Genomic DNA, 25066 nt, shown 5'->3' on the forward strand with positions numbered 1-25066 from the left:
CACACACACTTCCAACACAAGAAAGATTTCAAGGAAGTATTTAAGCATCGGATAGCATTTTTCACCCTCTAAAACATGTACATGCACAGTTCCTACAAGCAGACATTTCTTGCTGGGTGACTCCCATAGCTCCTCCGAGCCTCCAGCCTCCTCATGTGTAAATCTGGAATAGTGATAACTGAGCTAGCGATTTCTCTTTTGAGAGAACCAGTCAAGACCACCTCGTACTCCATGTCGAAGTGATGAATTGCCACTTGGCAATGAAGACCCAAGAAATGGGATGGCGTTTTCAAATTTCGACTTGCATCCTCCAAATGTATTTGATCATAATTCACTAAAGCATTCAACACGGCTCCCTACAATACCAAAAATATACTTTTGAAATAAAAAACAAGGTGCTGGGATCCCTGGGTGGCGCAGCGGTTTAGCGCCTGCCTTTGGCCCAGGGCGCGATCCTGGAGACCCGGGATCGGATCCCACGTCGGGCTCCCGGTGCATGGAGCCTGCTTCTCCCTCTGCCTGTGTCTCTGCCTCTCTCTCTCTCTCTGTGACTATCATAAATAAATAAAAAAATTTAAAAAAAAAAAAAAAAAACAAGGTGCTATCTTCTCCTCCCATCCTCTGTGAGTCCAGAATAACTCCTCAGCGCCCCCAAGGCTGCACCTCATGGAGCAAGCAGATCCCTCCAGGGTTCCATGCACACTTGTTTGTAATAATCGGAGAGGAATAGTGGAGAATGCAATAGTGCTAATCGGCTGTTAATCGTAGCCAGCACTGCTCGATCACGGGCCCTGGGCCAGGCACTGCGAGATGCTCTTGACTTGCACTTTTTTATTTTTTCCCCATAACACTTCTCTGGGGTCCTTGCGATTAGCATCCCCATTTTATGGATTAGAGAATAAGACTCTGAGAGGTTAATAAAAAACTTTCCCGAGATCTCCCAGGCAGACAGTGGTCAAGCCAGGGCTGAAACCAGTGTCAGTGCACTGGCAGAGCTGGTGCCCCTGATCAACAGCTCCAGCCAACACGATTTCCCCGACCCTGGCCTGCATTGCTTTGTGTGTGCTGGAATCACAGCTACTCAAGTGTTTTTAATTCTCTCACCCTCTGTTGGCTGGTGCCATAAGCCTCAGCTGATTGGCTTTCAAAAGAAGAACAGTTCTAATAAAAATGATGGCTCTTTTAGTTCAACAGGCAGAATTCAGAGTTGGGAATCAAGCACCTGAATGGTACGCCTCATTTCCGTGGCTTAACAGCGGACACTAATGTCTGTGTGCATGTCCCCATAAATTGGTTATTGCCCATACACCGAGGAAAGTGAGGTGGTTTGGGGGAAGTCAAATCTTTTCATCCTTCAGTAAAAATAGAAAAGGCTTGTTCTTTTTGCAGTGAACTACTACATCACACAGGAAAAACTGGCACTTTGGCAGATAGAAAGCCTTTCCTTTTGAATTACACTTGAGGCACACTTACATTGCTTTTCGGGACCCGAGATCATTACCTCTGCCTCCTGGTGAGAGGTTGAGCAATGAGTCCCACCAGAGGATTTGGGAAACAGGTTTCCCTGCCAGGCCTCCATGCCCACCCTCTGGGAAAACTCTCTGTGAATAATTCTTTCCTTCCTGGCCAGAGTGGAGGCTGTTTTCAGAAGAGGAGTGGAAGTTCATTGAAATAAGTAGATTGGGGCTGGTTTACGGGGTATTTGTCTATCTGGATAATTTGATTAATTGAGATTCCGTGTGTGTGTGTGCATGCTTCTAAATGTGTGAATGGGCACTTCACATCCACTGCTTTTATCAGCACTCAGTGTACTGAGAGTCCATCCAGATCCTTCCAACATGTGAAATTCCTTCTTGCCGTTGTTTCTCATCTGCAGCCTGAGCCGCCCTCAACTAACAAGTGGCAGTTGGATAAATGGCTTAACAAAGTGACATCCCAGAACAAGTCGTTTATTTGTGGCCAAAATGAAACACCCATGGAGACGCTTTCTGTGCCTCCTCCAATCATCCAGCCAATGGAAGTCCAGGTCAAAGTGAAGACAAACCCCAGCCAGGTCCTGGCTGAACCCAAAGAGAGGCCTCTCCTCAGTCTTATCAGGGAGAAAGCTCGTCCACGGCCTACCCAGAAAACTCCAGAAACAAAGGCTTTGAAGCATAAGTTGTCGACAACCATTGAGACAGCTTCTCAAAGGACAATTGGAAAAAAACAGCCCAAAAAAGTCGAGAAGAATACCAGCATTGATGAGTTTACCTGGCCCAAACCAAATATTACCAGCAGCACCCCCAAAGAAAAAGAAAGTGTGGAGCCTCCTGAGCCACCAAGAGGCCGCAACAAAGCCACTGCCCACAAACCAGTCCCTAGGAAGGAACCGAGGCCAAACATTTCCGTGGCTGCCGAGAAAAAGAAGTATAGAGGGCCTGGCAAGATCGTGCCAAAGTCCCGGGAATTCATCGAAACGGATTCATCCACGTCCGATTCCAACACAGATCAAGAAGAGACCCTGCAGATCAAAGTCCTGCCTCCTTGCACTGCTCCTGGGGGCAATACTGCCAAATCCAAGGAAGCCTGTGGTGCCAGCCTGACCCTTGGCTCCTTAGTCAGCAGCAGCACCAACAACAGTGTAGCCACCAGTAATGAGGAGCCAGCTTTCTCACCCATCCCTGTCATGCAACCCGAGCTTCTGTCCCCTCTGCAAGATCAAGAGAATATGAAAAATCTCTGGGTGAAGATTGACCTTGGCCTGCTGTCTAGAGTACCTGGCCACCACGCACTGCCAGCAGCGCTGGCCAAGCCGGACCACAAGGAGACCGTGTCCAAGCCCAAGCGCCAGAGTGCTGCCGCGGCCACAGAGAAACCCATCCCTAAGGGCAAGCGTAAGCACAAGGTGAGCTGTGCCCCGGGGTTGGCCAAGGGATCACGAGCAGTGGCTCTCAGTTGCCCAAGTTGATCTTGAGCCTCATTTGCAAGGAGGTCAACAGCAATGGTTTGCAGTTTCTGGTGAAGGCAGTGATGCTTTCCATGGGAAATGGAGTACTTGACATGACAGGGAAGGAGGTGTTAGGAATAGTCAGGGTTTGGCAGCCAAAGTGAAGAGTATCCTATATGGCACATGAGGGGTTATGATGTGTAGGAAAGAAGACTGTGGAGACTGTCCCTGGGATCAGTTCCTTAAGCTGCTCCTGCTTCTAGGACTCACGGGGCCACACCCCACAGTCCCCACCCCACACCAACAGGGCACCCCAGTACTCCCAAGTGCCTCAACATGCCTTTTAATTTGTCCGGACACACGTCAGCATTCTTGCCCCCCAGTTACACTTCGATGCCCCCAGCTCCTAGCAGACGCACAGTCAGCCCAGCCTGCTGGCACCCTGAGCTGTGTGGTTGGCCCGACTTGTGGAAACCTCAGTGCAAGACATTAGGGTCACAAACTATCAGCAGAAGGGCAGGGGTGCCTGGCTGGCTTGGTCAGTAGAGCACACAACGCTCAGTCTTGGCATCATGAGTTCGAGCCCCACATTGGGTACAGAGCTTACTTAAAAACAAAACAGAAAACTCTCATCAGAAGGGGAAATCCAGCATGGCCTCTTCCATTTCAAGTACATTAGTCTCATTTTGTTGTATCTCCAGATCTCAGGGCACTTTTTTGGAGTAACAGCATCTCATGGTGATATTTGGGTAATATTACTTTTAACAGCTGCCAAAGAAGGTCTGGGGCTCCTGCTTCTCACTATTTCCCTGCTCTCAGGGATGACAGTGGTGCAAGCAGAGGCCAAAGCGTACCTTCAGAACCAGCACATGCGAAGGCATGCCTTGCACATGCATTTTTGCCTTGCATGTTGTTGACCCTTTAAGTGACCTTTATATGTAACCCACAAACCCCACACTACTTGCACGCTTTTATGCCGTGTTAGAGTTGCAGTGGGTTTTTTTAAGCAGTTTATTTATTTATTTGAGCGAGATAGTGAGAGAGAGCACAAGCAGAGAGAAGGGCAGAGAGAGAAAGAGAGGGAGAAGCAGACTCCCCACTGAGCAGGGAGCCCAACATGGGACTCGATCCCAGGACCCTGGGATCAGGACCTGGGCCAAAGGCAGATGCCTAACCGACTGAGCCACCCAGGTGCCTCAGGGTTACAGTGGTAGTTTCTCTACTACTCATCTGTGGGGGCATGGTTGATGGAAGAAGGGTCTGAAAATGATAGGTTCTCTTTACTTTGGGTAGGAGACTCCTGTGCCCCCCAATCTTTAATCAGAGGTTCACAGCACAGCACAGCTTGCTCAGATGCCAGCTCCTGGGCTGATTGCTTTTCTTTCTGATCAAAGGTGTGCATTTAACTCCCCTAGCTAATCTAGAAGTTAAAATAGAAGCAAACTGTCTACCTTGCTCATGGTTTTTAAATGTTTGCATGTGCCATGTATTTCAAGCTCTATATTTTTCTTCCCATTAAAGCCAACAGAAACTGCAGAGAAAATCCCTGAAAAGAAGCAACGCCTGGAGGAGGCCACCACTATCTGCCTGCTGCCACCCTGCATCTCACCAGCCCCACCCCACAAGCCTCCCAACGCTAAAGAGTGAGTTTTCCCTGTCTTCATATCACCCCCCGATTGCTCAGACCCTTCAGAAATCTCGAAGCCTTTTGGTGGTGGTGGGGTTGGGGGGTTCCTATTTCAGAGGAATGGTAAGGAAGGAAACAAGAGTTGCCCAGCCCATCCTGACAGCTGACCCTGGCCATCAGTCCTGCAAGCATGGGATAAAGGGTGGAGTGCAGGCTGTCAGATTTTGCATGACTCCATGAGCTTTATAGCAAGATTTCTTGACTCCAACTAATGCAGAGGACCAAAATAAGCCAAAGAGAACTTTTAGCACAAAGGGGAGAGTATATGGGGTAAGGGAGTTGAGAAGGGCCAGCGCCCAGCCACACCTGTCACTCAAAGCAGATCACTGGCTTCTGGGCAACTTCCAGTGTGGTTGGTAATGAAAGCAGTCCCTTGGTCTTGACACGATGACCCACTGCTGCTTCCACTTTGGTGTTATTCCTTAACCTCAGTACAGAGCTTGAGGACTAGGAGGTACATCCTGGCCTTGCCAGAGCCCAGGGGAAGGGGCTCTGACCCATTAGAGAAGGCCAAGGAGATGATATGTCTGGGAGTCGTCCTCCCCGAGGGGGTTGTGTGTCAGGGAAAGCTGACTGGGGGTACATTGGTTAGTTCCAACCAGCTGGCACATCCGCTGCCTCTCCCACTTTGCGTAAAGTACCAGAGTCAGGTGGGAGGCCACCCAGGCCCCTCCACACTCACATGGCCCCGGCCTTCCCTGGAGAGGTCCCAGCCTCTGTTGCTACCAAGTGTTGTGACCAAGTTCTTGCATCTTAGAAATACCACTTCATTAACAGTCACATTGGCTGCTGGAAGTGTTCCGTCTGGATAATTCTTTCCATAAATTTATTCACTGTTAGAGATTACTTCCATCAAAGACCAGTTCCAGAGCCTATAAGCAGCCCAGAGCACAGAGGCAATGTGGCTAACTGCTGCTGACAGTTGAGCTCCCAGATTCCTGTTTAACATCATTGTTCTAGTACCAGTCCACCGCAGATAAGACATTGGAAATAAATTTTTGGCTTACAGTTTATTTATTTTTTTTTAATTTTTATTTATTTATGATAGTCACAGAGAGAGAGAGAGGCAAAGACATAGGCAGAGGGAGAAGCAGGCTCCATGCACCGGGAGCCCGATGTGGGACTCGATCCCAGGTCTCCAGGATCGCACCCTGGGCCAAAGGCAGGCACTAAACCGCTGCGCCACCCAGGGATCCCCTGGCTTACAGTTTAGATCCTTCTTGTTTTTGAGATAAAAGTTAGGAAAAGATCAATTCCCACTGTAGCCCCTTGGGATGATATGGAGACTGAGGCCCTGAGCTACCCCTTCCCCTGATGATCCATAGCTCTTTGTTTAGCGTGTCTATACCCCTGGTATAACTTTGCTTTGAAGCATCCCATCACGTACTCAGAGTTCTCAGAATGAGTAGTAGTTCTTCCTGTGGGCCAAGCTGATGAGTGAGCCAGGCCTGTGGGGAAGCCTGTTCCTTCCCCAGTGATCTCGCATGGATCACCACAGCCCTCCTCCTTCCCTGGAGGATTGACTAAATGGCATGGCTGTGGTGGCTGTACGTCCCCAGTTCCTGGGCTTTGACCAGTTCAGGCCACCTGACGGCACAGGGAAAAGGCAGGAGGTGTTGCCTCAGCCATCAATGTCCAATGCTGGTCTCCCTTAGCAGCCCAGGGACCTGTTGCTTCTCCCATCTCATGGAAGAGGCAAGACCAAGCATTAAGTACACATCTAATAATTTGAATTTGTTCTTCACAAAATGGTGTCTCTAACTCATGGTTTTTGCAGTCTCTCTTCTATTGTAGTCATTAGAAAAGCAGTGTTTACCTAGTAGCATTCCTCATTCAGGAAGGGCCTGGAGCAGATTCTCAGGCTTCTCAAACAAACCTAAGTCCATGGTAAAAAAAATCTCCATAGCTGAGAGAGAATGAAGTGAGGACTAGCCTCTCAGGGCTCTTCTCTTGGAAACCCTCTCCTCAATTGCCATCTAGTCCTTTGTGCCTTGTTGAGCCTCCAAATGAAAACCTTGGAAATTTGTATGAGACAGCATTTGCCTTTCTAAATGAATGTTCTAAACCCAGCAAAGATTGCCATGCCAGATTATGACAGCTGCAGCCCTCCATCATCCAACAGGAGGGCCCTGCTGAGTACACACACACACACACACACACACACTGGTTCTACATGTCAAAGCACTTTTTAAAATCCATTGGCAAATATTTTTCTTAATTAATCTGAACTGATGAAGGTAGTGGCAGAAATAGCTAATGCTTTTAAATATTTTGCTGCTTGAACAAAAATTGATGTAGGGCCATGTTTATGAAACAAAAGATGAAGAAGATGGTGAATGTTATTACAGTGGCAAATTTGGGCAACACAGTGGAAGGGGAACAAGGAGACTGCATTGACTCCCAACATTTCAGGAAATCAGGCCACTGGAATGCTTGTTCATCTTTGATTTGTTGCCTTGAGATATTGCAAATCTATATTCCTAGACACTGACTGAAATTGACCAAGAGGAAAACATAAATTCTTGTTGACTTAATTTGCTATTGAAAATTGTAGTCGATAATCATGGAAAGTAAATGGCTGCACAGTGCAACCAGAGTTGTCTAAGAAAAGATTAAAATTCAAGTAATCTTCATTGATTAGGCTAAGACAGTAACTAAAATGAAAATCCATGACCCAATTACCATGTTAAGCAGCTAGCATAAAGTTTTAGTTGTTCTGTTTTATTTGAAGTCTCTGTCTCCTTGATGGTACCCATTTAATGGACAGATAAATCAGTCTGAAAGTGCGGGAGTACTTCCAGGACTACAGATGTCTTGTGACGATATGACAAAATCGTTTTCAAATGGGTTCTGTAAAGTGGAGCGCACCAGCACTCCAGTGGAACAACTTAAGGTCAGGGGCTTCTTACGCATTGGCGTGGCCATAGAGCATTTTGAACAGACAGTTCACAGTGGGTCACAGACGTATTTAGTGTGTCACTGATAGCTGAGAAATGTACAAGTGTAATATTTCTTAAGAAAATATCCCTCCACTAATTGTTTATTGTACCATTTACTGTGTGATTAGGCAGTAAAGTCCTAGGGCAAAATAAGTAGGGACCGTCCTAAAAAAATTGACAGGATTAAAGTCTGCATTGGATTTTCCATAAAAATCTAATTAAGAGGAATCTTGAAAGGTTGCATGTATCACACTGTAGCACCCTCCATTAGACGTCTACATGTACCATGGAGTTCTGCTTCAAAGACATGTGTTTATTCTTGGATACATATATTTGCATTTGTTTATAGCAATATTTCTCTATCAGTATCTCTGTCAACGTGTGTTTTTATATATACTCTTCACCATAGGTAAAGGACCATCAACTAAAATAGTGCTTAAGCTGAGAAAGTACTAGCATCATGGGGAGAAAAGCATGAGGGGGAGGGAAAACTTTGTGACACTCTACACTTTTTGTTTACACAGAAACAATTCATCCAGGAGAGCGAATAGAAGGAAAGAAGAAAAGCTGTTTCCTCCTCCACTTTCCCCACTGCCAGAGGACCCTCCACGCCGCAGAAACAGTGGCAGCAATGGCCCCTTTGGTCAAGACAAAAACATCCCCATTGTTGGACATATCACCTCTACCAAACCTAAGAGGAATGAAGGCAAATTCTGTGCTACTTTCAAAGGGATATCCGTAAATGTAAGCATCTCAGAAGAAATATTATAATCATCAGGTAGAGACGAGTTGACCCAGCTTGTCTAACTGGATGTGACTGCAAGGGGCTGAGAGGAAGAGGCAGAGAGAAAAGTATACAGAAATATACAAATTCTGCATCATTTCAAACCTTGATTATTCTAACATAGGATGAATTTTTCATCCAGATTATTATGTCGAGACTCAGGGCTTTGGACATCCTTTGGTCCAATATTTTCATATCTCGATAGTGGGGACACTTCCAAAATAGTGATCACAACATTGGGCCCAGTGTGCAGGCACTGATCATTTAGTGAATGAAAGAACAAATGGATGGGGTGGGGTTGCCTAAGGTCACTGAATTGGGGCTGGAACTCCCAGATGCATCTTCCCACCACCCAGCTTAGCAGGTGTGAATGGAGTTCAAAATAGTGACTCAAAAGGCTGGAATTTAAAAGATAAATCTGTTGCTAAAAACCACACAACTGTGGTTCTAATCTCAACTAGAGAATTACCCAGCCCTTTGGATTTTCTGCACTGCTGCACCATTAGCATAGAAAAATGAGACTTTGTATCACTTTCCACATTCGCTTGATCTTTCCATCTGTCTCAGGTATAGGTACCTGAAGCACAGAAGCCACAAACCAAGTGTCGCCAGTGAATATTAATGGCAAATACATCTGCTTTTCCATGTAAATGCATCTATGTGCAGATGTAGCATCCATATGCATCTGGTCTCCTTTAAGTGTAATATAAAAGAGCAAATATGTGAAAATCAATGAGCTTTTGAATGTCTTGAGGCCAACCTGGTGGACTCTGAACCAAGAGTGCCAATTTGCCACTCCATAAAAAGCCATGAGGCCTCTGAGCTTGAAGGACTCCAAGGGGGAGTCCTCCATCATCTGAAATGACTGGCATGGCATGCATATCTAGGCAAATTTCATCACTGGTATAGAGAAATTGTACTATTATAAAATAGTCATTTTCCATACAAAATTGTGTGTATGCATGTGAGCGTGTGTGCGCCCACATAATATTTGCATTCACATTTAAAAATGCTGACTTTGTTAGAAATTAAACCATCTATTCTAAACAGTAATTATACTATCAATCCCATTTTTCATACTGAATGTAATTAATACTATAAACTCCAATGGGGGCTCTTTTCTACCACGAGCTTTGGGAGGGCATATGCCATACCTAGGCAATTCTCTGTACAGTGCCTGGTACATTGGCACAAAGAATTAGATGCTTAATACAGTTGTGATCATGACAGTGGGAATGCTTAAAAGAATCTGCAAAGTCATTTCTACAAGAGCTAAAAGCTGCTAGGGAAACCCAATAAATACAGTTACATCTGCACCTAGAAAGGGATTGTCCTTCTTAAGGAAATCACTGGAATCTTCCATGAGAAGTCATGACTGACTTCCCATTGCCCCTTCTTTGGCCACTTCTTCTTTTCATAAATGGCTTGGAAGCTGGAAGATGAGTACATTTTTGGCCTAGCTTGGGAGTTAAGAGACTTGGTGCACGGTGCTAAAACTGCAGCAGGTTTTCTGTGGCCTTGGGCAAATTAGGAAACCTCTCCGAGTCCATAAACTGAGTGGATTTGACTAGATGATTGATAAGGCTTTTTCCACCTCCCAAAGTGTTTTCAATCTTGTGTTCTCAGTGTCTTCTGTATTCTACTTTTGCATGAAGTCTTGTCTTTTGACCCAGTGGTTGGCTGAGCATGGACAGAGGACATGTTCATATAACTTGCATGATCATGGTTGCAGTCAGACTCACCAGGGATGACATGAGTGTTATGTGCACAGTGGATGCAGTACTTCAGAGTCCTTGACATGTATCTTGACCATAGAGATGAGTGTGACCGTCTGGGGCTGACTCCACTGTTTGGTCTGAGCCATCTGACTTTGGCAGTAGAAACATGGAGCTGGCTTGGGAGTTTTAGAAACCTTCGATGTTTTTATGAGTTTGGGTCAAATAAAATCCATGCTGATTTGTCAACTGTTTTCTCCCTGTCCATCATAACGATTTTTAGATGTGTTAGCCTCTCACCACCTTTCTCTCAGTGATAAGAATTTCTGATAATCAGAAGATCCAGGATCAAGGAGAAAAGATAGACTTTTGTGGATGTAAGAAATGGTCACATTTGGCTGCTGTTTTTAAACTGACCCTTTTGGGATCCCTGGGTGGCACAGCAGTTTGGCGCCTGCCTTTGGCCCAGGGCGCGATCCTGGAGACCCGGGATCGAATCCCACGTCGGGCTCCCGGTGCATGGAGCCTGCTTCTCCCTCTGCCTGTGTCTCTGCGCCTCTCTCTCTCTGTGACTATCATAAATAAATAAAAATTTAAAAAAAAATAAACTGACCCTTTTGATGAAGGCAGGTATAAGTGCATGCACTCAGCAAATTACTGGGAGCATGAGGCTGTGGGGCAGGGGGATGGGGTGAGGTAGTGAAGTCATAAATCAGAGATGGCTCCCGTGTTCAGAGAGCTCTCAATCGAAGGTCAGCAATGAGACATGTGCTCAAAAAAACCCACAATATAAAATGGCTGCTGATTGGTGTTATGGAGAGGGATTGAGACAGATTTCAGATCTCTAAAGGGACCAAGGGGAATTAAAGCACTTCCGGCTGTAAACATGAGGTGGCTTTCTTGGACGAGAAGGCAATTTGTTGATCTGGGCCTCAGTAGATGAGTCCAGTTCAGAAATGAATGAGGTGGTTAAACAAAATGTGATCTGTCCATACAATGGAATATCATTCAGCTTTGAAACGGAAGGAAATTCTGACCCCTTGCTACAACACGGATGAACCTTAAAAACTTGATGATGAGTAAAATACGCCAGTCGTGTGCATTTTACCACAATTCTTTTTTTAATTAAAAAGTAGAGAAAATTATCACGAGGCGAAAAAAGAAAAGCCATGAAGGGGAAGTTCTTTCAACTCTAAGACCCCACATGAACCAAAGCAAGAAAGTGAAGAAAGTGGAGTGTGTTCAGTTTGGGGGAAGGCCCATGGGAATGAGTAGTGGGAGATAAAGTGGAAAGCTGATGCCAGACCAGGGAGGACCTTAGAGGCCAGCAAAGAGCTCAGCCTCGGGTTTGTGTTTGGTTGCAAGGTGGTGAGATGCATGGAGCTTTGTGTAAGAAGCTCAGGCTGGCCGGCAGCAGATTGAGAGTGGATTGGGAAAGCTAGCTCAGAGGTCGGGGGACCAGTCCCGAGGTTGATGGTCTCAGGCAGAAGCCACAAGGATCTGCACTTGGAGGCTTCAAAGGAGGAAGAGACAGATCTGAGAAATAGTGGGAAGATGCAATGAATAGGACTCTGTAATTGATTGGATAAGGGTAATGGAGAGGAAGAAATTCAAGATGAAATAAAGCAGTAAAATTCACTTTATTTTGATGCTCTTTTCAAAAGAGTTTTAGGAACATTATCATTTTTTTTTGACATGGAGGAATTTACAGAACTTCAATACACAGAGCTGATTAGAGCAGCTCAGATGGAAGGCAAGGTGGGGAGTACACTGGTTCCAATGCTCCTAGCCCGGGGATGACCACAGCCCCCTTACTGACATGGAGAAACCCAGCCTCAGGGATGGGGAAGACCATCCTGCCATTAACAGAAAGAGGAAACTGATTTAGTTATCAATTTGATTTCAGGGCAATTTAAGGTGTTAATGTGCCATCTTGGTGATAATGATCCAGCGGTGATCACCGCACATCTGGGGCTTTAGAGAGAGGGTAAGATTGAGGTTTCCATTTGGCAGTGATCTGTGTATTGTCAGATCTGCGCCAACAGATACAGGATCAGCAGATCCTGTCAAGGTCAAGAAAGAAGAGATCTGAGGAATGAACCTCAGGAGATACCAACCTTAGGGAGATACCAACTCAGAAGAGCAGAAGGAGGAGGAGGCGCAGTGGCAAGCATGATCAGAGGTAGAACAATCAGGATCACCCCACTGTTGCCAGGTGGGGAGGGCGGAGTCTACCATGTGAACACAGCCCGTGGTCTCCTGACACACACTGTCACAGAAGTACAGATCTTGCCACCTACTTTTTTCATCTGGAGTCCATTCTTCCCATGGCAATGACAGTTCAAGTGAACCCCAGAAGCCTCTTCCCCCATTTGGTCTTTGATCTGGTCAAAATGAGCTTTTATCATCCCAAGACTTCAAAATGAGGAGGCACTCATGTAATGTTCACATGGCCAGACTTCAGTCAAGGCCTGAAAGAACAAAAGGGCAGCTTCAGCCTTGCTTCCAGGGTATAAGGCCTGGTTTGCTGCACTGGATTTGATATTTTGCAGAGTGACTGGAGTATTTTATTTACCCTAGTGAAAGTTTCTGTTCCCTTGTCAAAAATATAGATATCAGGGTTACCTCTCTCTCTGTCTCCCTCTCTCTCTCTCTCATATGCTCACTCTTGCCCTGTCTTCTCTCTCCTTCCTCCCATGTCTTTCCCTCCTCTCCCCACCTACATCTCCTGCCAGATTTGCCAATGGTTGTCTTCATGGGATCATGAGGCTTATGTAATCATAGCACCTGACTAGCTTGGTGATTGGCGTCATCACAGAACAAAAGCTGGTGATATACCAGGGTCACCTGTTTATTCTCAAGCTGTATGCATTGTTTTCTTTCTCTTGCCTTGTTTCCTAATGTGCTCAGCATCCAAAGTATATATGAAAAGATGTTCCAAGAGGCTGGACCTTATGGCAACTGTTTGTCCTTTTTCCCAGGATGGAGACACTCCAAAAAAGACAGCCTCTGCCACCGTCACGGTCACCAACACTGCTATTGCCACTGTCACTGCTACTGCCATTGTCACCGCCACTGTCACGGCCACTGCAACTACCACTGCCACAGCCACTACCACGACCACTACCACAACCATTTCCACCATCACCTCTACCATCACTACTGGCCTCATGGACAGCAGTCACCTGGAGATGGCATCCTGGGCGGCCCTGCCTCTTCTGTCCAGTAGCACTGCCAACGTCCGGAGACCCAAGCTAACCTTTGATGACTCGTATGTTGTCCCCAGATTATCATGGGCACGGTGTGAGAGTGGGGAATGGGGGTGGGTGCAGGCAGTCTGGTTTTTCTAGCACTGTGCACATGCCACTCAAAGTAAAACTCAGTGGCAACTCCTCCTCCCTACGCACCTCTGTCCCCACCAAGACATGTCTTTTGGTCCATTGTAGTCATGAAGATCTTTGACCATTTCCAAAGACAGGTGCTTCATTCTAGGTCGCTTTGTCCCCCTTTCTTATCTGTGTCCTCAGATTGGAGAGTGTGCTAGCAGCAGCTCAGTTCATTGGGGTCCACTGAATATTTGCACAGTGGAATGGTTGGGTTGGAGGGGGCACTTATTAATCCCAATGGGCCATCATGTACTTCACATCCCACTGCCAGGCTTCTTTTGAGGTTGGTGATTCTATGAATGATTGCACTCACCTAGCCTTTCGAAGGCTCTATATTAGGATGGATTTCAAGCAAAACCACTTGTGGCTCTTCATTCTTTCAGTGAATAGATGAGATGCTGGTTGTTGAAAGAGCCCGTTTTTTTTTTTTTTCTTTAGGGTTCACAACGCTGATTATTACATGCAAGAGGCAAAGAAGCTCAAGCACAAAGCTGATGCGCTGGTAGGTTTTCCCTCTCATAGTGTTCCTCCCATTGTGTTGTTGTGCTCTGAAGGGAAACAGAGCTAGCTGACTTTACAAATGGGTCAAACTTCCTCATTGCTACTCCAACATAGGGAGATTGGGGCTAGTTAATTCCTTACCCCAGAGTTCCCAAGTTCTTGCCATATACCGTTGTTGGCTTTCACATGAATCTGAAATGACTTTTGAAACCACCCTGGAGCAAGTGGGAACTCCCACTGGTTCCAATAAATCAGGACTGGTATGGGCAGAGAGCAGGTTGTGGGGAGCTGGTCAAGTGGCCCCCAAAATTGGCTTGGGGAAACCCAGACTTGTAGAAAACAAACACAGCCCCGTGCTGCATTGATGACATGTTTCTAGGCCAAGGCCTGTAGCCAGGCTAGGCCCCTACACAGACAAGGGAAGTTCTGTCATCTGGAGTTCTGAGGATGCATGGACCCTGCTGCCTCTGAGGGTCTTGGCCACTGGGATCAATGATGAGCTCAGCATATGGAATTATCTTGATTGCTCCTCCTAACTGGGGGTCTCAACCACATGTTATATTTACTTGGGAGGGCTTTAAAACAAAACTGATTCCCAAGCCATACCCCAGACAAATGGACTGAAAATTTCTGAGACGGGGGCCCAGACATGGATATTTACACTCTCTGCTGCCCTGGAGAGGACACTGGCTCAGTTCAGAGTACTCACCTTTGAGTGAACCCGAGCACAATTAGAGGTATTAGTCCAACTCCATTATTAAAAAAAAAAAAAAAAAAAAACAAAAACCAGAAACAACAGCAACAACAAAAACAGTATCCTCCATCATGGCAGTGTGTCCATCCAAGACTTAGCTGACCCACGGTGTTTGACACCGGTGTGGGGCTGTGCTCGAGTACCACAACAGCCCCTGCACTATGACTCATGTCCCCATCAACTATGTCTGTTGCTTCCCTACTTTCTGTCATATTCTCACCATGGTCCAGATTGCTCTGGTATGGTCTACAGCTAACCTTTCTGTGGTATAAACTGGCCTTTGAAAGCTATTGTCCCCTGCTCCTGCAGACAAAAATGACAAGGCAGACTAGGTGCCTGCTCCCCTAGAGATGCTGGGGAGACTGCCTGGGTGCATCGTCTGGGCAGCCAGAGATTTGGAAGGCACTGGGTGGCAGTGCTGCTGTCTTGAAGACCAATGGTCTTCTCTGCATGTCCCTAACTCTGTGGCACCACGTGGTCCTGGAGATGACCCTGTCCAAATCAGGGCAAGAGATCACATACATGTGCCCTTGAAAAGCTGGTCTGTGGGCTCATGATGAGTGGGGCACACATGTGAGACCACGTAGGAAAGATTCAGAATGGAGAAAAATCAGAGCCACAGAAATACGTACAAAGGATTCAATGAACCAACATCACTCTGTACCTTCCAGGCTCATGTTTATGTATAGCCCCCAAATCACTTTTGGTCCAAGCAATTTAGAAAATGCATTTTAACTTGGGGAGATTCCATTCCTCCATGGGGTACAAAGACCAGTTTTGGAGGACAAAGTCAAAAAGCCAGACATTACAATGGTGCCCCACCCTACAGGCCACAGTGTGTGAAGAGATACTGAGTATATTTTTGGTATTTAAATTTCGGTGGAGATGTGTGAAAAATATATCTCAAATAGCTCCCACAGTGGCTGAAACAATGATTGAGAAACACTAATTTAGAGGAAACTATCTTTGCTAGGTTCATGTTTGTCCCAGAGCTGGAAGCCCCCCTGTAGTCTGAACCCCTCACTTTATGGATGGAAAAACTGAGGTTCTGAACCACCAATTGGCACTATGGCCGTGTAATCTTCTCTCTGGACTTCAATTTCTCCTTTTGGAAAAAGAGAGGTTTGGTTCAGGAGAGCTTTAAGAAGCTTTCCAGCTATGGGTTTTTGAATGAAAAGTCACTTCGAAAAATCAGGATGCAAAGATTAATTTCCCCATAGGAGAGTCAGTCAGAGCTCGATTACCGCAGAAAATGATCTTGTATGGCACAAGAAGGAGATAGTTTGCAAATACACATGTAGGTTTTCATAAAATCACTTTGAATTTGGTTGAAACCAATATTCTTCCACAAGAGCTTACAGTAAGGCAACTGCAGAATTCCTGCAGTGTGTAAAAGCTGAAGAACATTTATTGTAAGGAGAGTCATTTACAACAAGCGGTTCTGCAGGACCTGTAACTCATCATTTTATAGTTGTACTTAATCCTTTGCCAGAGACAGCCACTCTGCCATTTTGAGAATTGAAACCTTCACAGTTGCAAGAAAATATTTTGATAAAAGGTATACAAGAAAAATAAAATAGCTAAATCTGCATTATATTGGTTCTTTTACATAAAATTCTCTATTAGTAGAATTCTTACATCCAGCTATCAAAAATTGAAAACATTAAATACTGTTATAAAATACTCACTATAAAAGTGTCATATATAATATTCATTACACATAAAAAAGAAATCAGTATGTCTAAGTCAGTTTAATCATGACCATTATCAGGGCTAAAACCTTTTGCAATAAAATTTTACTAAACTAAAATATTTAGTAGTGCTATATTTTTTGGCGTTTTGACACACTATTTCAGACCATCATTTACAATGAAAGTGATGTGATTATTGTCAAGAGTCACACGGAAGCTTCACATTTTTCATGACAATAGCATCAATTTATTACTCGTTTCCTGGAGGTGGGGTTGATGTGCTCCCCAAGAGTTCCAAGCAAAGACTGTATATGTCAGGTGTCCCTGAGGCTTAAAAAGAGCAGAGTGCCATTTGCAGGCTCTGTCTGGAGGATGCTACAATGCCCAGTGTAGTCAACTCAAAGGACAGAAACTAGTCAAGGCAATGACTTGCATTCTGGTCCACCAAAAACTAATCACAACAGCAACAGCACCACAAATACGTTACAAAACCACACGCGATCCCTTGTCTGCATTTTTCTCTTCTCTCCCATCCTCGGTGTCATGACATAAAACCTTAGATCAGCTGTGTCATTGTCAATGCAAATTCACACATCAACACCCCCCCCAACTCCATCAGGGTTTCTCAACCTAATAATTCTCCACTTTGGGGGAGGCTGTCCTGTGTGCCTTGTGGGGTGCTCAGCAGCATCTCTGGCCTCTGCTGACTGGTCCCTCGTGCCAAGGACCCCAAATATCTCTAGACGTTGCCAAATGTGCCCTGGGCGAGGGGTGCAAAATTGCCCCAGGATTAAACCCCCCTCCTTTATATGAGGGAGAAAAGAGGCAATATTGTGTTGATGTGTCGCCTTCCTGTTTCAGTTTGAGAAATTTGGCAAAGCCGTGAATTATGCCGATGCAGCCCTGTCCTTCACCGAATGTGGCAATGCGATGGAACGTGACCCCCTGGAAGCCAAGTCTCCGTATACCATGTACTCCGAGACCGTGGAGCTCCTCAGGTTAATGGCCTTTCTGCTGCCATCTTCCCAAGCTCATTTCAGTCATAATTAGAAGCTGCTATGTTTTTTAAAAATATCATTTCCTCCTCCTAATGGTTTGTCCTCCGCATCTTCTTCTTGGAAGTCATCATAATTAGTTCTTGCCATTTTATTAATGTCATGGAACATTTATAATTGATGGACACTGCTTTTATAAATTATCCCCTTCAGAGGTTATAATGTGAGTGTGATCATTTGCAATATTCATAAAATTAAAATGGAAACGTAGCGGGTGGAAGTAAAGTATAATAATTTCACCATTTGGCATCGACACGTGTCTTTGCAAAGCTCACTTCTATAATTTGAGAAAGGTGGCGCTAGCAGGGTTTTTGTTATAAATCCCTGTTTTCTCAGAATTTCTGCCAGGGTTATTAAAAAGGGGGGGGGGGGCGTTGTTCCCACACAGAGTTGGCGTTGAGGGCCGCAGGTGTGCGGTGAACTTCCTGCGCGTCTGTAATTTCAGGGAAACAGACAAGGTGGTAGCAGGGGGAGGGGTAAGAATCAGAGATAGATGAGAACAGGAGCCAGTATATTAACCACACAGATTATCAGTCTCATTTGCATGTGAAATGAAATTTCCTGGCCTATCCTTGGTCTTGCTGGAGTAGAATTTGTGAGGAATCAGAAAAATTCCTGGAAGAAGGGAAAAGAGAAGAAACGCCCACAGTTGTGTATTTTCCAGTAACGTGCAGATATTTGTAAAATAATTTAATCCCGCTCTGAAGAATGGAAAGGCATCATCACTTGCTGGATGGACTAAATAATTGCTTTTGTTGGAATGAGCGGTTCCTCACCTGATAGGTCCTTCTCTCCGGGTCATCACCTCCGGCTCCATTAGTTGCTATGCCAGGCCTGGTTTTTCCTATGTTGCCTGTGCCTGCATAAACTGTTACAAATCTGAGGTCCTTATAATTAAACCTTCAGACAAACATTGGACACATTTAGCAAGCATATTTTCCCAGCAAAGCATTCAAAAGAATGTGAACCATTATAAAGTGGGGGGGGGGGGTACTGTGCTTGCATAGAATCAGAAGATGAAGTTAAAGCCACAATAGTAAGGGGGGGGGCGGGGCGGATTATGACAAAAGCAGCCTTACCTTGCCAGGCCAGATGGCCACCTTTGGCTTTCCTCTGTTGGGAGAAGCATGTAAAGCATCTCTCAGGCCTACTTTCTGTTCTGTGAAAGCCACCACCATCACCGTTCTGTAGCTTTTAAGGGGAAATTGATTTCTCAGTGTATTCAAGGCTGCCAGTGATTTGTAAAGATGCACAAGATGAAAATGCTGGCAAAAATTAAAAATCGTGGGGCAGCATTATTGAACAAACAGGGAGAAAAATCAGGGTCTTTATCCATCCAAAACTGAAAACTTTTTTTAAAGGCACTTTTTAAATTAATAAGAAAACATAAAAATGCTAATACCTAGTGTTCATATACACACACGTGCGCACATGCGCGCACTAAATTATGGTGACCTAGGCCTCTCCTTTGCTGGTGGTGGAAATGGAAATTGATCGTTGTAAATTGAGGGCAATTTGGCATTGTGGAGGAAAACCTTTACAAATGAGCATTCATATCTTTTCAGCCAGTAATTCAACTTCTGGAAATGTGAATTTCCTCCACTGAAGAAAATAATTGTAAGAGTAGAGCGAGTTATCTGTATGGTGTTCAGTTTGGCATATATTATAGCACACAATTAGAAGCAAACCAAATAATCAATCACAGAAGAGTAAGTAATTACACTGTAGTACACTCAACAGAATTCTTTGCAGCCACTGAATTGCGGGCAAGGATGGAGCTTATGTAGCTGCAGAATTATAAACACACTACATTTCTGACCATGAAAAGCATGCTTCTGCCTGTGGCCCAAGCAGGAGGGGAAATGATTTCAATAGGGTGAAATTATGAGTGTTTCCCATCTCTCTGTATTTTTCTTTGTTCTTCATTTTCTTGTAGGAAAACACATGCTCTCTTAACGATAGAGAAGCTGAGCACCATATTTTGTTTCTGGTAAAAATGCAGTGTGAGTCTTTGAGTAATATTTATTCCCAATAGAAAATACTTCTGTTTTCATAATTATTTACAGTGGAGAATGTACAGACGTTCACTTTAGAGTCAATATTTTGCAACTTTACCTTGAGTTAATTGTAGATTCCTGTGCAGTTGTAAGAAATGATCTGGAAAGTTCCTGTGGCCCCACACCTGGTTTCCCCCAACACTATCACAAATAGGACAGTGACATTGATAAAAATCAGTGGACTTTATTCAGAGTTTTACATGCACTCCTTTGTGTGCCCTCCCTCTATATGTACATTTCTTTGCATTTTCTGTAAAGCGTATATGGGTATAACTTTTTTTTAGAGAAATTTCAGTTGGGAAATAAAATGGGCTAAAGCAACTAGGTCTTCTGGTCCATGGAAGCAACTGAAGTTTCGCCATCCACTCACTTCAAAAGTGGTTGCAATTAGAGGGTGACTATAACATGAACATAGTTTTTAGTAGCATAATATTGTGTTGGAGAGATTTTTATTTCTCTCTTTTTCTCTCTGACAGTATGCTGGCCACAGAGAGCCCAGTTTTCTTCCTTCTAGTAATTATAGTGGCTCTGAGCCTTGGGAATCTGCAATAGAAATGTATTGTGCAAACAAGTGGGGCATCACAATGACTTGACATTTCTGCGATCCAACTCAAAGGCAGTTTGATTTATTACATAATAAAAATCCGTTTGCTTAATATGGCAACAACAGCAGAAGGGACCCACATCAAGTGTGCAAGTCCTTTTATTGGAAAACGTTCCCTTAACAGAAGTGGAGCCATAAGCAGGAGAAGGAGTGCCGAGTCTTGGGGGGAAGTCCCAGGGTCCCGGTGTTCTGGGGAGGCTGTTGAAAACAGGGAGTCCATGGTGCAGGCTCACCATCACCTTCTCGTAAATGAGAACTAGCCCAGGCTGCCTGCACACTTCCAACTTCCTTCTGCAACACTGAACTAACTCCATTACTTATTCCTCCACAGGCACCTGTGAAATTGCATTAAAGCTCAGACAATGATTTTATGCAATGAATTGATTTTCAAGAGTCTAAATGCCCAGAATGGGATGTGCTCAGCTAGAAGAAAAAAAAATGAGAACTGCTCCACCTTTGATCACCCCAGTGTGGAACAGTAACAATTAAAGAGAATGGAAAGACAAAATATACAAGCACCATAAATTAAGGGTGCTTAGACCTTCAAATGCTGTGAAATCGACCTTCCTTAAAAAAAAAAAAAAAAAAACACTTTCGCTAGGAATATATTCAAAACCTGAGCCATTAGAAAGGGACCTTTTTAACTATGTGATTGTGGGCTCCCTGTGCCCATGTCAGTCGTAGTCATATATTATTTATCTCGTCTGTCATAAACTCAACAGAGACTGACATCTGTGGCCACTTGTCATTGCAAACCAGTCATGCCGCTGTGATGCTAGAGTGGTCCTAGAGGACAGCCTTTTGCCAACGTGTTTTTTCCATTCTTTTTTTTTTAAGTTTTTATCTAAATTCCAGTGCTTAAATAAATAAATAAATAAATAAATAAATAAATAAATAAATATAAATTCCAGTGATCACTGGATGTTATACTATATGTTGGCAAATTGAATCTAAACTTAAAAAAAAAAAAAAAACAGAAAAAAATTAAATTCCAGTTAGTTAACATAGAGACGGTGTTCTATTAGTTTTAGGTGTGCGGTATGGTATAGTGACTCAACGCTTCCATGCATCACGAGTGCCCTCCTTCATCCTCATCACCTGTGTCCCCCGCACCCCCTACCCCCACCCTGCTGGTCACCATCAGTTTGTTCTCTATAGTTAAGAGTCTGTTTCTTAATTTGTCTCTCTTTTTCTCCTCCCTTTGCGCACTTGTTTTGTTTCTGAGATTCCACGTATGAGTGAGATCATGTGATATTCGCCTTCCTCAGACCGACTTCACTTAGCATGATGCCCTCCAGGTCCCCCCGTGTCGTGGTGAACAGCAAGCTTTCATTCTCTGTTATGCTTTTGCCACACCAAACTAGCAGTAGTCCCACAGCCCCATCCTAGAATGTGGGCTCCAGATTCAGCTGACCTCTCCAGGACTAACTTCTGTGTGTCACTCTTGGGATCATCGCTGTGCACACATTTCCAGGAAAGCGTGCTCTTGGCCATGAGCCTGAGAGTGTCCTCCCTGCCCCCCACCCCAGAGCAAATGTGGCACTAAGGTATTCAGGCGATGGGAACACCCATGATTTCTGGACTTTTCTGAGGGGTCATAGAGATGGCACTTGAGCTTGTCCTTTCTCTTCCAAAGGTATGCTATGCGACTGAAGAACTTTGCGAGCCCCTTGGCTTCGGATGGGGACAAAAAGCTGGCAGTATTATGGTAAGTGTCAGGGAGGCTCTGAAGAAGCAGCTGAAATGTCACAGAAGGATTTGAAAACTCCAGATCGACTTAAGCTGCTTACCCCAGATCATTATTCTTGTTTTCCATTAAACTATTAAAGGATAACTAATGGATTTCTTCCCTCGCTGACTAAACGTTTACTCTCCTAATTTACGCCCTTATCAAGATGGGATTTTAATGCTCACCCCTTCTCTTTGAAAAATTCTTTTTTTTTACTTCTCCTCCATAACCGTAGGAGAGTAACCACAAACTGTGAATCAGCATTTTGCTGCCCGTGTGTAGCTTTCCTGAAGCCCCGGCATTAACATAATCCTCTCCTCCTCCCACAGCTACAGATGTTTATCACTTCTCTACTTGCGGATGTTCAAGCTGAAGAAGGACCATGCTATGAAGTACTCCAGATCACTGATGGAATATTTTAAGGTAATCCTTATTTTGTATAAGTACCGGGTGAATAAAATCACTAATGAGACGTGGCAGGCATGTTATTAAATGTTAAGGTTGTTGTTGCCAGAGGCTTAACCTCCATCATTTGAGCCGGCCATGGCCCTCCTGCCTCGCCTCCAGGACTCAGCAGAGAGTTCAGGTGTGATTTGATTCCAGGATGAGAAGGTGCAGTGGTACAATCCCCTGATTATCTTCTAGACTGACCAAATGGCCCTTGGCATCTTCCTGGTTGCAGTCAAGGGAATGATGCCTTCTTCTCTGCTCTGTATGATGGACCCACCAGGAGACCCAGGGTGTGACTGTGGCTGTAGCCAGTCTTGTGTTAAGTGAGCGGCCAGCCCAGAAAGTTCTCAATAGTGGGAAAAGTCACTGTGGCCACCCTGGGCTCAGAGGGGATAGCCATTCCCGTAGAAGCCCTTTGGCCATGGGGAGTCTTGGAGCACAATGGTTGCACTTTAAAACAACTGATCAAGAAGAAGAATAGAATAGAATAGAATAGAATAGAATAGAATAGAATAGAATAGAATAGAATAGAACAACTAATGACTCTCATTACCAAAATAAACAAGCATACAAACAAGAAGCAAATAAATAAATCCGTGGTCTAGGGAGCTGGAGATTTTAATTTGCAAGCAAAAAAAAGGAAGAAAGGAAGAGAAAGAAAAAGAAAGAAAGAAAAGAAAGAAAGAAAGAAAGAAAGAAAGAAAAGAAAAGAAAAGAAAAGAAGAAAAGAAAAAAAAGAAAAAAGAAAAGAAAAGAATAAAGAAAGGTAGTTAAACTGCAAAAAGAATGCCATTATTTGGGAATGAGCCCAGATAAAAACCACAAGCCACTCAAGTGTCACCGGCTTGATGGTCTCTGAAGCTTCGGCTTCAGTTGCCCCCCAGAACTGGCTCTGATTTAGATTTGAGAAGGCTCAAGGCTCCTGTTAGGTCTTGAAGGAAAAGCTGGTTATATGATGATGATGATGATGATGATGATGATGATGATGATGATTGATGATTTTCTGCCAAGTTCATGAGACTGCTTGGCTAAATTACACTAAAGCAGTTGTCTGAAATGAATCAAACCATCACCAGAATCCCGTGAGTGGCAGTATGTAGCCGTATGAGGACACTGCCTCAGTTGGGAAAAAGCAAGTTGCAAGTTCACCAGCTATTATGCAGTGTGGCCATGATGCCATAAAGCTGGTGCTCATGTAGGTGAATGCATCAAAGATAACAGATGCCCAGCCCTTTCTATGTCTCTGGTCTCCACTCTGCTGTAGAAAGGCGGTTCTCGAACCTGAGTGGGCATCTGGATCCCCTGGAGTGCTCGGGGAACCAGAGTCCTGGGTCTCATCCCCCGTGTCTGACCCTGGAGGTCTGGGACAGGGTCTGAGCACTAGTGCATGTAACGAGTCTCCAGGTGATGCTTATGCTGCTCATCTTGTGGTTATGCTTTGAGAGCCACAGCTCTAGTATCTGTCCTCTTTGGCTTGTTCTTTGTGGCCAAAATACTGAACAGATGTTAAATAAGCCACTTTCCTGGCAGCATGTTGAGCTTCTTTTAGATTAAAAACTGGAGTTTGCAGAACACACCTTAGGGGTGAGTCTCTATGCTCCAGCGAAGTGTCGCATGTTCACTGGGCTCCTGAAAATGCCTGACTCTCCCTAGCACCCCATTTGCAAAGGGGACTGAGCCAGAACCCAAGAGTCAGGGGAGGAGCATAACCTTGGTCTCTGGGCTGAAAAGGCCGGTCTGAGTTAGGCTCAGGGCCCCAGGGGTCCTGATCTTGTGCACTTGGGGTTCTGATCTGGTGATGTCACTATAATGAGCTAGACCACTGTCCTAATGTGGTGGTGCTGGGTGCTTCACAACTGTGTGCCTCTCCCCTCCACCACCACCACCTCCCCACCCCCCCGCCAATGCAGGAGGCCCATTTTTGAAACCAGCTCAGTTCCACCCAGAGGGACAAATAATACTTAGCAGTCCACGGCAGTGCAGTCCCGGACCAGTTGAATGGTTCATCAGGGACTTTGCATGTAAAGATAGCAAATCAAAGTGATGCATGACAAAACAAACCACAAAACACTGCTCAGTCCTGGCACATTCCTGGGATGTCAGAAATTACAGCCCACCTTGCATTCCCACGGAAAAAGTTTGCCACGGGAGCTAAAGGTGAAAAGCTTGCCAGTACTCTGAAGAGCTTGTTTTGCAGAATAAATTTCAGATGAGGATAATTAAGCCACTTCTTGGAGAACTGAGTCTGATTTCACTGGGCCTTTTAGTATATAAGATCTTTCATCAAGTGACTTGCATGGTCCTGATTGGAGCCCGCTAATTATCCTACCCAGCTATTTTCATCGAGTGTGCGTCGTGGTGTGCTGACGCGCACGTACATCCCAGCTCCGCTAACGGAACAGGAGGCATCCCGAAATGCTGCAATCAATATTAATGTACTCTAAATCACACTTCCATCTGTTTCTGAATTAATAAAACACAAAATAGATGTCCTTATTTCCCTCTCTCTCTCTCTCTTTTAGCAAAATGCTTCAAAAGTCGCTCAGATACCATCTCCCTGGGTAGGCAATGGAAAGTAAGTATCTTATGAAAATTGCTTTTTCAGAAACTCAGTGATTGAATAGAGCCCAAATATTTTGTATTGACAACTCAGGAGCGAAGGTCAAGTCTGAGACTAGGGTAATTTGTGTGCACACAAAATTCTGCTCAGGTTTCAGCTGATGGCAAGACAGAAAAGTTTAACATGATGTGATTCCAAATTTGTTTAACTATTTGATCTTTAAGCCAA

The 25066-nt window shown here is 44.7% G+C and overlaps 1 protein-coding gene across 7 annotated transcripts in view; it reads left to right on the forward strand.

Moving 5' to 3' along the window:
• The window catches only part of AFF2 (AF4/FMR2 family member 2), a 468843-nt gene that overhangs the window by 433174 nt on the left and 10603 nt on the right, over positions 1 to 25066 (forward strand). For all 7 annotated transcript variants that reach the window (XM_038588490.1, XM_038588488.1, XM_038588491.1 and 4 more), the window contains 9 exons: positions 1877 to 2884; positions 4448 to 4569; positions 8077 to 8296; positions 13033 to 13322; positions 13876 to 13939; positions 17245 to 17381; positions 21736 to 21807; positions 22158 to 22251; positions 24801 to 24853. In XM_038588490.1, coding sequence (XP_038444418.1) covers positions 1877 to 2884; positions 4448 to 4569; positions 8077 to 8296; positions 13033 to 13322; positions 13876 to 13939; positions 17245 to 17381; positions 21736 to 21807; positions 22158 to 22251; positions 24801 to 24853 — 2060 coding nt within the window. The remainder of the gene's footprint in view (positions 1 to 1876; positions 2885 to 4447; positions 4570 to 8076; positions 8297 to 13032; positions 13323 to 13875; positions 13940 to 17244; positions 17382 to 21735; positions 21808 to 22157; positions 22252 to 24800; positions 24854 to 25066) is intronic.

The sequence above is a fragment of the Canis lupus genome, chromosome X (assembly GCF_011100685.1).
Source record: "Canis lupus familiaris isolate Mischka breed German Shepherd chromosome X, alternate assembly UU_Cfam_GSD_1.0, whole genome shotgun sequence".
NCBI classification, from domain to species: Eukaryota; Metazoa; Chordata; class Mammalia; order Carnivora; family Canidae; genus Canis; species Canis lupus.